Here is an 11,941-nt window from a genome sequence, read left to right as displayed (position 1 = left end):
CGAAATATAGGAGTCTAATTATGTAAAATACACACTTGTTATTGAAGTTTAAAAATTATACTTTAAATCCACATTTAAAATTTATTCAAAGAAATTCAAATAACCCTTTATTAGCAAAGTAAAAACTGACGTGAAAACTATTTTGCAGTTTTCATATGATATAAGCTGAGACTCGTTTAATCGAGAAAAGCAGAAATAAGCAAATCTTACCTTCTGGTCAGAGGGCAGAAGCTTTTTAATGGTGATTTAGGAACTCAGCTTTTTAAAATGCAGATAATAACAATTTCAATGAAAAAATCTCTTTAAGAAAACTTCTTTCCTATTTATATTTCATTTTTCAAAAATCCGCTTTAAAAAATCTTTAATCGTTCGTAATAAATAAAAAACGTAAATTCTTAAACGGGAATTTTTTTTTGTTATAGAAGCTGACGCGGCGAAAATGACCAGCCGTTCAAAATCGGAGATACAAAAGCCTTGCGATAAGGAGCGCAACAATGCGTGACGTCATTAATAGATCTCAATTTAAAAATATCAAAAGTTAAAATGTTAATAAAATTTTAATGGATCACACGACAAATCTGTAATATAAAAAAAATTTTCTCACAGGTGATATAACCTTTATATAAAATGTCAAAACTCGATTGATATACCGCAACTTTATAATTTAAAAATTTCGCTGAGGGTACAATAAAAATGATTTACTAGCAATTGTTATGGCTTCGATAATTCTTTTATTCAGCAGAATCTGTAACAGCCATGCGTTAGCATATTTCTTATACGACGATATTTCTTATTTAGGATTGCCACGTTTCACCATACTTATAGTGATGTTGTGGTCAAACCGTTCGTATAGGACTGTTGTGGTATGTGTTAGAAATTTGCTTGCCTGCGTTTTTTTACTTCCATTGCCTCGATGATAGGATGACGTTTCACTTGATAGCGCCTACGTAAATCTTCAATTTCCCTTTCCATATCAGTATCGAGCGAACTCATTCGTTGCTGAAGCTCTTCATATGAGAGAGATTTTAACTAAAAAATGAAATAAGTCACCATGAAAACATTTTTTGTTTGCATAAATAAAATGTGCTTAAAAAAAAACACGCGGCATCTCTAATGAAAAGCGTCGTATAAAAGCAAAGCTTACAAATTCAAAGTCAATAGGACCCAAAAATTTTCCCGGAACATGTTGGTCTCCCCCTTTTAGCATATTTTCATTGACTCTTCTGTTTCCCACAATGTTCCGTTGATTTTGAAGTTCTAACTTTTCAAAATGCTCCAGATACGCTGGTTTGTATTGATGAGACTTTCCTGTACTTGCCTCTAAACCTAATTTAATCATTCTTAGTTTAAAAAAAAAATTTTATAAGTTATCTTAAAAATAAAAAATTTAAATTTGAATGTTAAAACACTTGCTTTTCATCGTAGAATCATCCCCATCATTAATAACCATGGTACCCATGTTTTCAATCATTGTACCAGAGTTAATTGTTATCATAGTATCCATTCCGTGACCAATCATCGTACCACTATTAATAATCATTGTACCATCGTTAGATTCAAGATCAGAGTTAAGGATCATAGTACCCATATCTTGATTCGCCATAATGGTGTCTGAGTGAGCTGTTACAAAAATATCCTACAGAGTGAAGAACGAACGTGTGAACGAATGACAAAATCAATAATAACAAAGTATTTTTTAACATTACTTTATATTATTTATGCAATATTTCAAGACGATGCTTCGAATAGACAAGTCTCGAATAACATTTAAAAACGTTTACCTGATCACTGTCCTCAAGTCCATCTTCTTCATCATTGTTCTTTTCAACTTCTTGTTCACGAATTCGCATTGCATCATTCAACATCTGTGCAAGTACTTCTACTGGCTTTGAGTTTTTAATGAATGGGTGCTAAAAATTGTTTTAAAATATACCAAATATTTAATACACCATTACAATACACAAAACAATTGATGCTATTATTAAATGACAACTTTATGAGAAAAGTAAACTAAAGGAAAATTAAATGTGACCAAAAGGAAACTTAAAAAACTCAATTACAATATTGTATAGACAACATCATGCATAATATCCCAAGTAAAATTTATGCATATATAGCATATAACTGTATATAGCATATAACTATATATAGCATATAACTATATATATCATATAGTTATATATATTTGTTATAAAGAATTTAACAAATTCACTTTAAAGTTACCTGGAGAAGAGCTGTAGCAGACAATCTCTCATCAGGGTTCTTCACTAAACATTTTGAAACAAAATCTACCATTTCTTTAGACCACTTATCAGGGTTCTTGAAAGTGGGAGGAGGTTTTGTAGGAATCATAAAGATTGCCTATGACACAATTAAAAACATTACTTCAAAAAACAAATTTGCAAAAACATTTTTAAAAAACCCATCAAACATTTGATTTGCCATTAAAATCTGATTTTTCATGAGTAACCTCAGTAATATAGAGAGGATTGCGTCATTAAAGTTAAGAAAATATAGAGAGGATTAAATCATAAACAAAAAACTGAACTGAAACAAAGAAGCAAAAGCCTTACTCTCATTGGATGAATATCTGCATGCGGTGGCTTGCCTTCTGCCATTTCTAACAATGTAATACCCAATGACCAAATGTCTGCTTTACAATCATATCCTATTTCCTACAAAGGACAGTAACAAAAACATTTTTAATAAAAAGTTGGAAAAGTTTTTTTTTTTTTAGACCCATTAAAATTTGAAATTGGATTAAAAAATAAATTTACGGTAAGCTAATCAAATAAATTTTTAAAAAATAAAGTCACTTGAATAACTTCAGGAGCCATCCAAAATGGAGTTCCAATGACTGTGTTGCGCTTTGCCATTGTGTCCTAATATAACAACTGATTATAGAGATAAAATTGAGAAACCATTAAACTTTTTATCAAATGAAATTAAATCAAATTTAAACATGAAAACCTCTTTTTGCATCAAAATAGAAACGCAAAAATATGACTAAAATATATGAAAATCAATAAAATGAAAATATATTTGAAAATAAAGTAAATTGAAGAGGAACTTACAGTCAATTGACCAGCCACACCAAAATCAGCTGAAGAAAAATACAAAATATTGAAACTTTAAATTTATATTTAACTGCACAGTTTTCCAATGCAACTGATATATGGATAATAATAAATATTAAGAAACTGAGTTTTTAATAAAAAAAAACAAAACTGTTTTGAATAACATCGATGATTTCATTTGTTTCAAATCTAGGAAAATAAATTTTCTTTTCATCAAAATTAAAATTTAAACTAATGTTAAACAAGTGGTTAATTAATTCAGAACTTTTTGCATTTTACAAAATGATTTGCATTTGGTGTTAATATCTAATGAAAATTAATGTTGGTCAAAAATGAGAAACGACTCATTAGCGTAAGCATTAAGATGGGCATTTTTTTTTTTTAAATAGACACATAGTTCCATATAGAAAAATGTTTTGATAACTGGTTCTACTTGCATGTCAATAAAATTACTTCAATTTCGAAAGTAATTTACCTCAAAAAAAATTTTGAAAACTTGCAATTAAAGTAAATTAGTTCAATAAAAAAAACTGCTGAGCAATGCCAGTACTTTAAAACTTTTAGGGTCTTTAAAAAATTTTAAAGACCATAAAATAAAAATTCTAAACCAAATAAAATTCAAACTTGAACATGAAACAAAAAATTTGAAGCTCAATTTGTAGAGCTGTAACTCTTTTTGTTACTTAATCTGATAATGCAATAAAATACCAATTGTATATTTAACAGCATTTTATTTTCATTTATTTAAACAGAAGCTCTACTAAGTGCCAAAAATCAACATCTGATCTCATCACCCTTATAAGAAACATACAGAACATTAAAAAAAAAAAAAAAAAAAAAAAAAAAGGAAAATGCAAGAAGATTTAGTTGCTTTTTTTTATTCTGCAGCAGAATAAATAGCAACTAAAACTTAGGAAATTGCAAAAGGAACTGTAAAACAAACAGAAAATCTGAAGTAAGTTTTATTCAAAAACCTAGTATTATGATGCTGGTGACTTTTCCACTTCAAAGCCAAATGAATTTTCAACTAATGAATGGATGAACTTTTTCAAAATTATTATTTTTTGGAACCTTAAAACATTTAACTTTAAAAATAATATTTTAACTATTTAGGGATGTGCACATGACTGATTGGTTTTGTTATGAACAAACGTTTGAAGTTAATACTGGTTTGTTATTATTATGCACTGTTGTTGTATGTTGGTGATGAAGCACTTGTGTAAAAATAGCATTAGTGATTGATTGGTAAATTAAACCGCTATGTTTAGTTTTCCTGTGATAGGTAGTGTAAAATTATTTCTACATTTGTATTCTAGTTTTGAAACTAAAAGAAAGTGTGCCATAAATTTATGAAAATCAAAGTTAATTGTTTTTTACCCGTTCTAAATGGTTTAAAGTCTCAAGTAATACACCAGTATATATGTTATACATGCTAAAATATACTAGTATACATCAAGTATATGGTATATGCTAAAATATATCCAATTTTCACAATAATGGTTGATCAACATAATTACACATTTTTGTAGAAAGACTATGATTTTTCCACTTAAAATGCTATAGAACTGAGGTTCCTCAAGAAAAAGACTGAACATATATTAAAAGTGAAGTATTACCCAATTTTGAATGTCCCTCTGTGTTAAGAAGAATGTTTCCAGCTTTAATATCCCTAAATAAAAAAAAGCAAGAATTTGTTTTCTCTAGAGAATATTCTTTAACAACAAAACAGTTTAAATATAAAAATAAAAATCTGAAAAATTGAAAAACAACCTGTGAATTTTTCGCCTCAGATGTAAGTATTCTAATCCCTTCAAAGTATCTCTGCAGATGCAAGCGATTTCATCTTCTGTTAACTACAAGTTTAATGAGATTTGATTGCTTTTTCCTTCTATTGACACATTAAACTTTATCAAAAAAACTTTGCTTGCTTTTAATAACATTAATAATAATCTGACAGGCTACTTAAGTTATTTTAGCCTATTCAATTTAACTCAGTTTGTTTAAATGCTGATAACTATAGATTATTACCATTTAATCATAAAAATTCATTATCATTTAATTGTAAAAAATCTTTTCTGGAAGAAAAACAAATTTAAACTTTTTTTTAAAGTTTGCCATCTAAAATTTATTGATTAAAGCCTTTTTGCAAGAACTTGGTTTACAACTCTTCGTCTTAAAAAGTTAATATATATAAAATAAAAACAAACAAAAGTGTTTATGCAATTTAAACAATAATAAACGTACTCAAATATAAATACTTTTAGTTCACATTTTAAAAAGCCTTTATGTACATTTAATTATTCCCTAATTATTATGCTCAAATATTATCTTTGAGTAATTTGAATAATTAGAGAAAGTTAACAGTAGCTAAATCTAAATAGTATGCATGCAACAGAGAGAAAAAATTATTTTAAAATTCTTGTTAAAAAAATTCATATAAAAAGATGAAAAATACTGTTTTATTTCGAAGACGCATGCAGTCTGATACAGAACCAGCTCCACAATATTCCATTACAATCTAAACATCATATATATATATATATATATATATATATATATATATATATATATATATATATATATATATATATATATATATATATATAAACTTGGAAAAAAAACCTGTGCAACACATAATTTTAAAGAGAGGAAAATAACTTGATGGAAGTTAGTAAGAATAGGCAGTTTTTTTAAAAAATAAATTAAACATTGTGCTTATACACATACTTTATTTAATATAGATAAAAATGTATAAATGGCATGCATAAAAATAATTTAAAATATCTTACCCATAAATCTGTGTTTTTAAAATAACTCCCAAAATATTTCACAACATAAGGGCTAAAATTTAAGAAAAACTAGATACTAAATGCAAATCTATAATTCTTTAAAACAAAAATAAATTTCAAATATCTATGCAAAATACCAGTCTAATGTCTAATACCAGTCTAACAAAGATTAATGGTCACTAAAACTTTTTTGTGATTAGAAGTCTACACAGGCCATGGTGAGCCATTTGAATAAAGCAAGTGATTGACTTCAGAGTTTTTTTTCAAGTTTCTTAATGTTAAAGCTTCAAATTTAAACATTCCTCTACACACAATATCATCTCTGAAATGAATGATATATATATATATATATATTAGGGCGACAAAAAAAATCTAAGTGCTCGAAATTGAACTCTCAACCCTTTATTGTGTTTTTTTTTTAACTAAAAAAAAACTGTGCAAAATAGTAATAGGATATTTTCATATCTAGGGGTTGCTCAATGAGCTTTATATTATCAGTTTTAAGGGTCAATGTAAAATAAAAACTAATATACTTTTTTTTTTTTTAATTATTATGAAGTTTTAATTATTTTATTCAAATTTAATGTTATTTACATGATTTTAATCAATGTTTGATTCAGGCTGTTCACTTCTTTTTGTTAATGCATTTACAATTGTGAAATTTTGCATATCTGGAATTTGATGTCAATGTTCTTTCACAATTTGTAAAATATATTGTAACTGATTTTCATCTTTTATCAAAATTTTTTTGTAATCTGAAAAGAGTTTCACTGCTTGTTCAGCTGTGTCATTCACAACTTTCATAGAATTAACAAATTTATGTGCATCCTGGTGTTCGGTAATTGTAGCAAAACCAAGGAACCAGAACGATTGGGAATTTTCAAACGATCAAGAGCTGAACAAAATGCTGGAGTAATAACTTTCTTTTTTTTTGTTTTTTCACTCTTTTTCAGTTTCTTTGCTGATGATGGAATAAAGTCATCTACTTCATTATCTGTACCCTGAGAAGAGTCTGATTCTGTCAAAACTAGGTCTGTGACTGTCAAACACATTCCTTCTTCTTTTCTTTTTAACTCTTTTGTTTCTCTTTCTTCATTTGCTTTTTTTCTGTCTAAAATACGCTGTTCTCATTTGAATAATTCACAATCAACTAAACTCATATAGCCTTTTCTTCCTTCTCTTTGTAGTGTAAGAAAGGTCTTGTCTTCTTCTATTGACATTAAATTTAAAGCATCTTTATGAGCAATATCAAATAGTTCTTCAAGAAAAAGTTTTCACATTTCTTTGCTGAGTTTCTGTTTTTCTCCATTTTTTCTTTTTCAGGTTTCTGTATTTCTCAACAAGTTTTTCAACATGTGTTATAACATGATAACGTTGCTTTGTTGGAATTCTAGCTCTTTACCAAAAGTCTAGAACCTAATCTATCACAAGGCCTGCACTTTTTTTTACATTGTTATGATTTTTAAAGAAAAAATAAGATTTAAGGACTTGTCTTTTAGATGGCAACTTGTGCTTTGTGATCACAGATGTAGCTTGACCAATACACCATAGTTCATTTTGACTTCTTGTCTCCATTTACAATAAATAAATTTTGAAAATATCTCTCTAATAATGTGTTTTAAAAATGTATTTTGTATTTACAGGATGATGCAATAATTCTAGCAGTAGTGCAATACTGATGCAGTAACTTAACTGGATGATGAAATATTATAGTGGGTGTTTTAAATGCCAGCCAACTTATTTATGTTTTTAACTTTTTAATTTTCTAAAAAAAAAAACAATTTGAATTATACACGACTCATTAGATTAACAGATGATAAAATATTGATAGCATTCTCAACTTAATTAGTAAAATAGAAAAGATAAATGATAAAATATGAAAAATGTGGGTTTGAGCAGCCTTTCAAAATTAAAAATATTGGATTGAGCAACTTCTAAACATCAACAAATTGTGTACAAAATTTCCCAGTATCATTTTTTCACTTCACAATTTTAACTAAATGTTATAAAACCCAAGATTTTCCTTAATTATTGCTTTTTAGATTATTTATAAACAAGTAATCATTATTGAAACAAAATATGTTGTCTCTTACAAATCTTTTGAAGATTTTTTTTTTATATTTTTGATTCTTCAAATTATCTGCCTTTTGCCAGAATTACAGCAGCACATACTCTGGGCATTATTGCAATTAGTTTATCCAATGAGCTTGTTGAAATTTTATTCTAAAAGGCTTTTTGAAATGACCTAAACTATTTTGTAATGGTTGGTTGCATTTTCCTTACATTTCTCCAACTCACACCAAAACAGTTTAATCCGGTTGCAATCAGGAGACTGAGGAGGCTGTTCAATATATTTTAGCTCCCTTTGGTATTCTTTAGCTTAAATGTAATTCCAACAATATTTCCACCAGGATCCTGTTGAAAAACAAATCCATAAATCACAACCCATTTGCACACAGAAAAACATGTTGTAAGAGAATTTTGTGGTATCTTTTTTTGTCCATATTGCTTTCAATTTGCACAAGATACCAACCTGTAAAGCATCCCCAGACTATGACCAACCCTCCACCATGCTTGACTGTTGGAATAACACATTGATAAGTCATGCATTCGCAGAACAAATGTTGAACATATTGTTGATGTCATCCTCCAAAAATTCAAACTATGATTTATCTGTTCAGTTGTCTAATGTTTATCTATTTTTGCCCAATTCAATCCTTTTTCTTCATTTTGCTTGCGTAGAAATGTTTTTTTTTAGCCACAATGCAACCTTTTAAACTGTAATTACACAGTTGCCATTGTACCATTGAAGCAGATACTGGTATTTCTGGTGTGGAGTTCTTATCACACCCACTTTTACACTTTCTTTCAACACTCCCATGACTGTACTTTGAGAAAAATTAGTTTTTGAAGCAATTTTTTGTATTGAATAACCTTTTTTGCCTAACGCCACAATGCCTGCTTGTGTTTCTACACTCAGTTCTGCTCTTCAATCCATTTTTTACTATCAAAATATAAAAAACATTTTTTCATATTTTAGAACTGTAGATGACAATTGTAAATTTAGATGAGAGTTGTCAATTCGAAAATTATTCTGTAACAATTGCAATATTTATTATGAAAAATGTTCTGTTCACCTTTGTATAAAGAAGAAAAACACACACAAAAAAAAAAGGGTTTAAAATGCAATGTTTTGAGTGAATTCTTGCAGCACAAATATGACACATAATGTGCACTAAGTAATATGAAATAAAGCATCTTATTAAAACTAATGAAGAAATGTCAAACAGTCTCCTTCATTTTTAATAAAAAGGTGTTTTGTTTTATTGTTTGTAGAATGTACACGATCGATAAAATCTACTGATTAGTTGACTAAATTACATAGCATTGTAATAAAACATGCATGCAACAAAAAAAAGCAAGTGAACCTAAACTTTTGAACGGTAGTTTATAACTTTATATGATGATATGTGTAATGATGATTGCAAAATCCTGCTTCTTTTTTCTTATATAAAAAGAAGAATGATGTAATGATGCAATGCAACAATTATGTTATATAATGTCGTTGTAATAAGCATATTGTAAATGATGTCATGGATTACATTACATCATCATTACATTACAAAATTCTTCTTATAAAAGAAATAAGAAACATACAATTGATTATGTAATAATCATTACACACATATAACTATACAAGAAAATTCAAACTGAGAATCTACTGATTATGGATTATTTGATTTAATGATGAAAAAGTCTTTCAACGCAGTAAAAAAAAAACAAAATAATTAAAAAAAAAAACAAATGGGAAAAGAAATAAAAAAAGAAAATCATAATAATTTCTAAAACTAATAATGTTTATAACTAATAAAATAGTCAAATTACACACAAGATAATAATATTTCAAAGGCATTTTATCAAAATATAAATACCTGTCACACTGCTGCATTATACTTATTTCTTTAATAATTTCCTGTAAATCTGTATCAACTGGAACTTGCTTAATAGCAAGAACCTCTCCACTTTCCTTGTGCATAGCTTTATACACTGATCCATAAGCACTAAAAAGTATTAACACTATCATAACACTATCATTATATTTTGTTATAAATTGCTATTTAACTAAATGTAAAGCTTGTTGTGTTTATAGGTTATATACCTGCACAAAAAGTAAAGAGCCTGGTACCTAGATATTTCAATATAATTAATGATAATTTCTTTAGTTTAAAAGAAAAAGTTCTAAAACATTCAAATGTTTGCAAAAGTAATGTAATGTTGGGATGCGAAATGTTTATGAAAGTAATTTAAAAGTAGTGAGTAACTGAAATCTGCTTTTGTCATTACAAAACAAAAGAAAATCTGAATGATCTATTGTTTTATCAGGAAGTCCAACATTTACAACAAAAAGTGAACCTCAGTTTATTGTTGAAACCAGCAAACAATATAAACAAGTACCCAAAATTTGATATTTTCTTCTCAAAACTGGTACTTGAAACCAAATTTTCAGTTTTAAAAGATTTCCAAGAGCTTGTTTCATTTGATTGAACTTAAAATAAAACATAATTCTGTTATGAATGCTGGACATTTAGAGGCCTAAGTTTCCAGATACCAAATGCCTAAAAATTCTTGAGGCCTTCCAAGTCCTGGAACCTAAAAGTAAGTGAAAATGTTTTGAAGAACTTGAATTGGCCGACACAATATCATGATCTCAACCCTATTAAACTTTTAAAGGACAGCTGGACAGAAATTTCTGTGGTGGAGGTTTTAACAATCTTTGGATGCCAAGTCTTGTAAATAAAAGTCATTCGAATTTAGAAAGGGTTTTAAAGCTTTTTTTTATATCCCTTCATAATTGTCTCAAAATTATAGCCAATACTTTACGTATGAAGACAATGCCAGAATCTCATATTTCACATGTTCCACACATCACACATATTAAGGGTTTTCATCAACCTCAATTACGTAGATAACCAGTTATTCATTTTTAATTAGAAATATAAAAATATAGAGATATGTTGGTATAAAAAAGAAATCACTAAAAACTATTTATGCTTGAAACAGTGTTTTCTATGAAGAAGGAACTTTTTTTCTTAAAGTTTTTATAGTAATTTTTAGCTCTTACCCTTCCCCAAGTTTAGCAAGGAGATCAAACACTTCTTCTGCTGGCCGGTTTAAACTTTCTTCACTCAGTTTCTTCAAACTAAATATATTTAAATCTCTATGTTAAGATCATCCAAGAAATTTTTGAAAATATAAGAAAAGAAGAAAAGCAATGCAGTTATAAGTTTGAAAATGTATTAAATGTTATGCCCAAAATAATATTTAAAAATGTAAAACAATTTCATAGTTAAATTAATGTTTAAAAGTGTATTCCGATTTTATGCCCAAAAGTCACAATTATATATTGTCATATAAATTTTATAAATATATGTTGTTTATGTTTACAATCTGATAAGAAACTTCAAATGAACAGTAACTTTTAATGAACATTAATTTTTAATGTACATTTTTTAAACTTATGTTAGAAGACTAAGGATTAAAGGAGTTAATCCAGTTAAGTTTTACTAGGACATAATTTGTCTTTTTTTTTATACATTGAGGCGACTATTCTACGTAAATAATTTTTTGTATACAGTTTTTATTGACAAAACCAAAAGTACTGTTTAACTCCTGTACATATAAATTATTCTCTGAAAAAAACAGACCTGCGTGACATTTTTTTATCGCTTCTTCTTGGAAGAATAACATTAAGGTACTATAAGAGATAAGTATGATTTAACAAGCTGTAACAAGTTTTAGAGGCCATGTAAATTAGAATATTTTTGCGATAATGACGTAAAAATTCTTTGGTCCTCCACGGTACGGAATAATCTGCCTATTTTCCGAGTTTTTAGATCGGAGTTACAGATCAGAACTAAAACATCTTTTTGAATTAAAATAAATAGAATTTTAAATTGGACTTAAGTTCGGAGAAATTATGACTTACAACCATATTTTTATCATTAGAATAGTGTAAAACTATGTTATTAAGAAATTAATATCACAATTTTAATATTTATAACAAAGTTCCCTAAA

At 27.7% G+C, this 11,941-nt stretch overlaps 1 protein-coding gene across 1 annotated transcript; it reads right to left on the bottom strand.

Moving 5' to 3' along the window:
- Positions 1 to 301: 301 nt before the first annotated feature.
- Positions 302 to 11,725, bottom strand: LOC145189418 (serine/threonine-protein kinase 4-like). Its single transcript, XM_090087510.1, has 15 exons — positions 11,572 to 11,725; positions 10,989 to 11,066; positions 9,799 to 9,927; positions 5,867 to 5,918; positions 5,533 to 5,595; positions 4,848 to 4,930; positions 4,694 to 4,746; positions 3,075 to 3,103; positions 2,817 to 2,882; positions 2,574 to 2,675; positions 2,224 to 2,361; positions 1,782 to 1,910; positions 1,414 to 1,636; positions 1,145 to 1,326; positions 302 to 1,029 (listed from the first exon to the last, which is right to left on the bottom strand). The coding sequence occupies exons 1-15, from the start codon at positions 11,580 to 11,582 to the stop codon at positions 871 to 873; spliced, it is 1,497 nt and encodes a 498-aa protein (XP_089943636.1). The 5' UTR covers positions 11,583 to 11,725; the 3' UTR covers positions 302 to 870.
- Between the last annotated feature and the right edge of the window lie 216 nt (positions 11,726 to 11,941).

Source organism: Hydra viridissima, unplaced genomic scaffold, assembly GCF_058129835.1.
Source record: "Hydra viridissima isolate aposymbiotic clone 2 unplaced genomic scaffold, HvirCarnegie_v1 scaffold_5, whole genome shotgun sequence".
Taxonomy (NCBI): Eukaryota; Metazoa; Cnidaria; class Hydrozoa; order Anthoathecata; family Hydridae; genus Hydra; species Hydra viridissima.
This window is presented reverse-complemented; position numbering and strand designations above follow the sequence as displayed.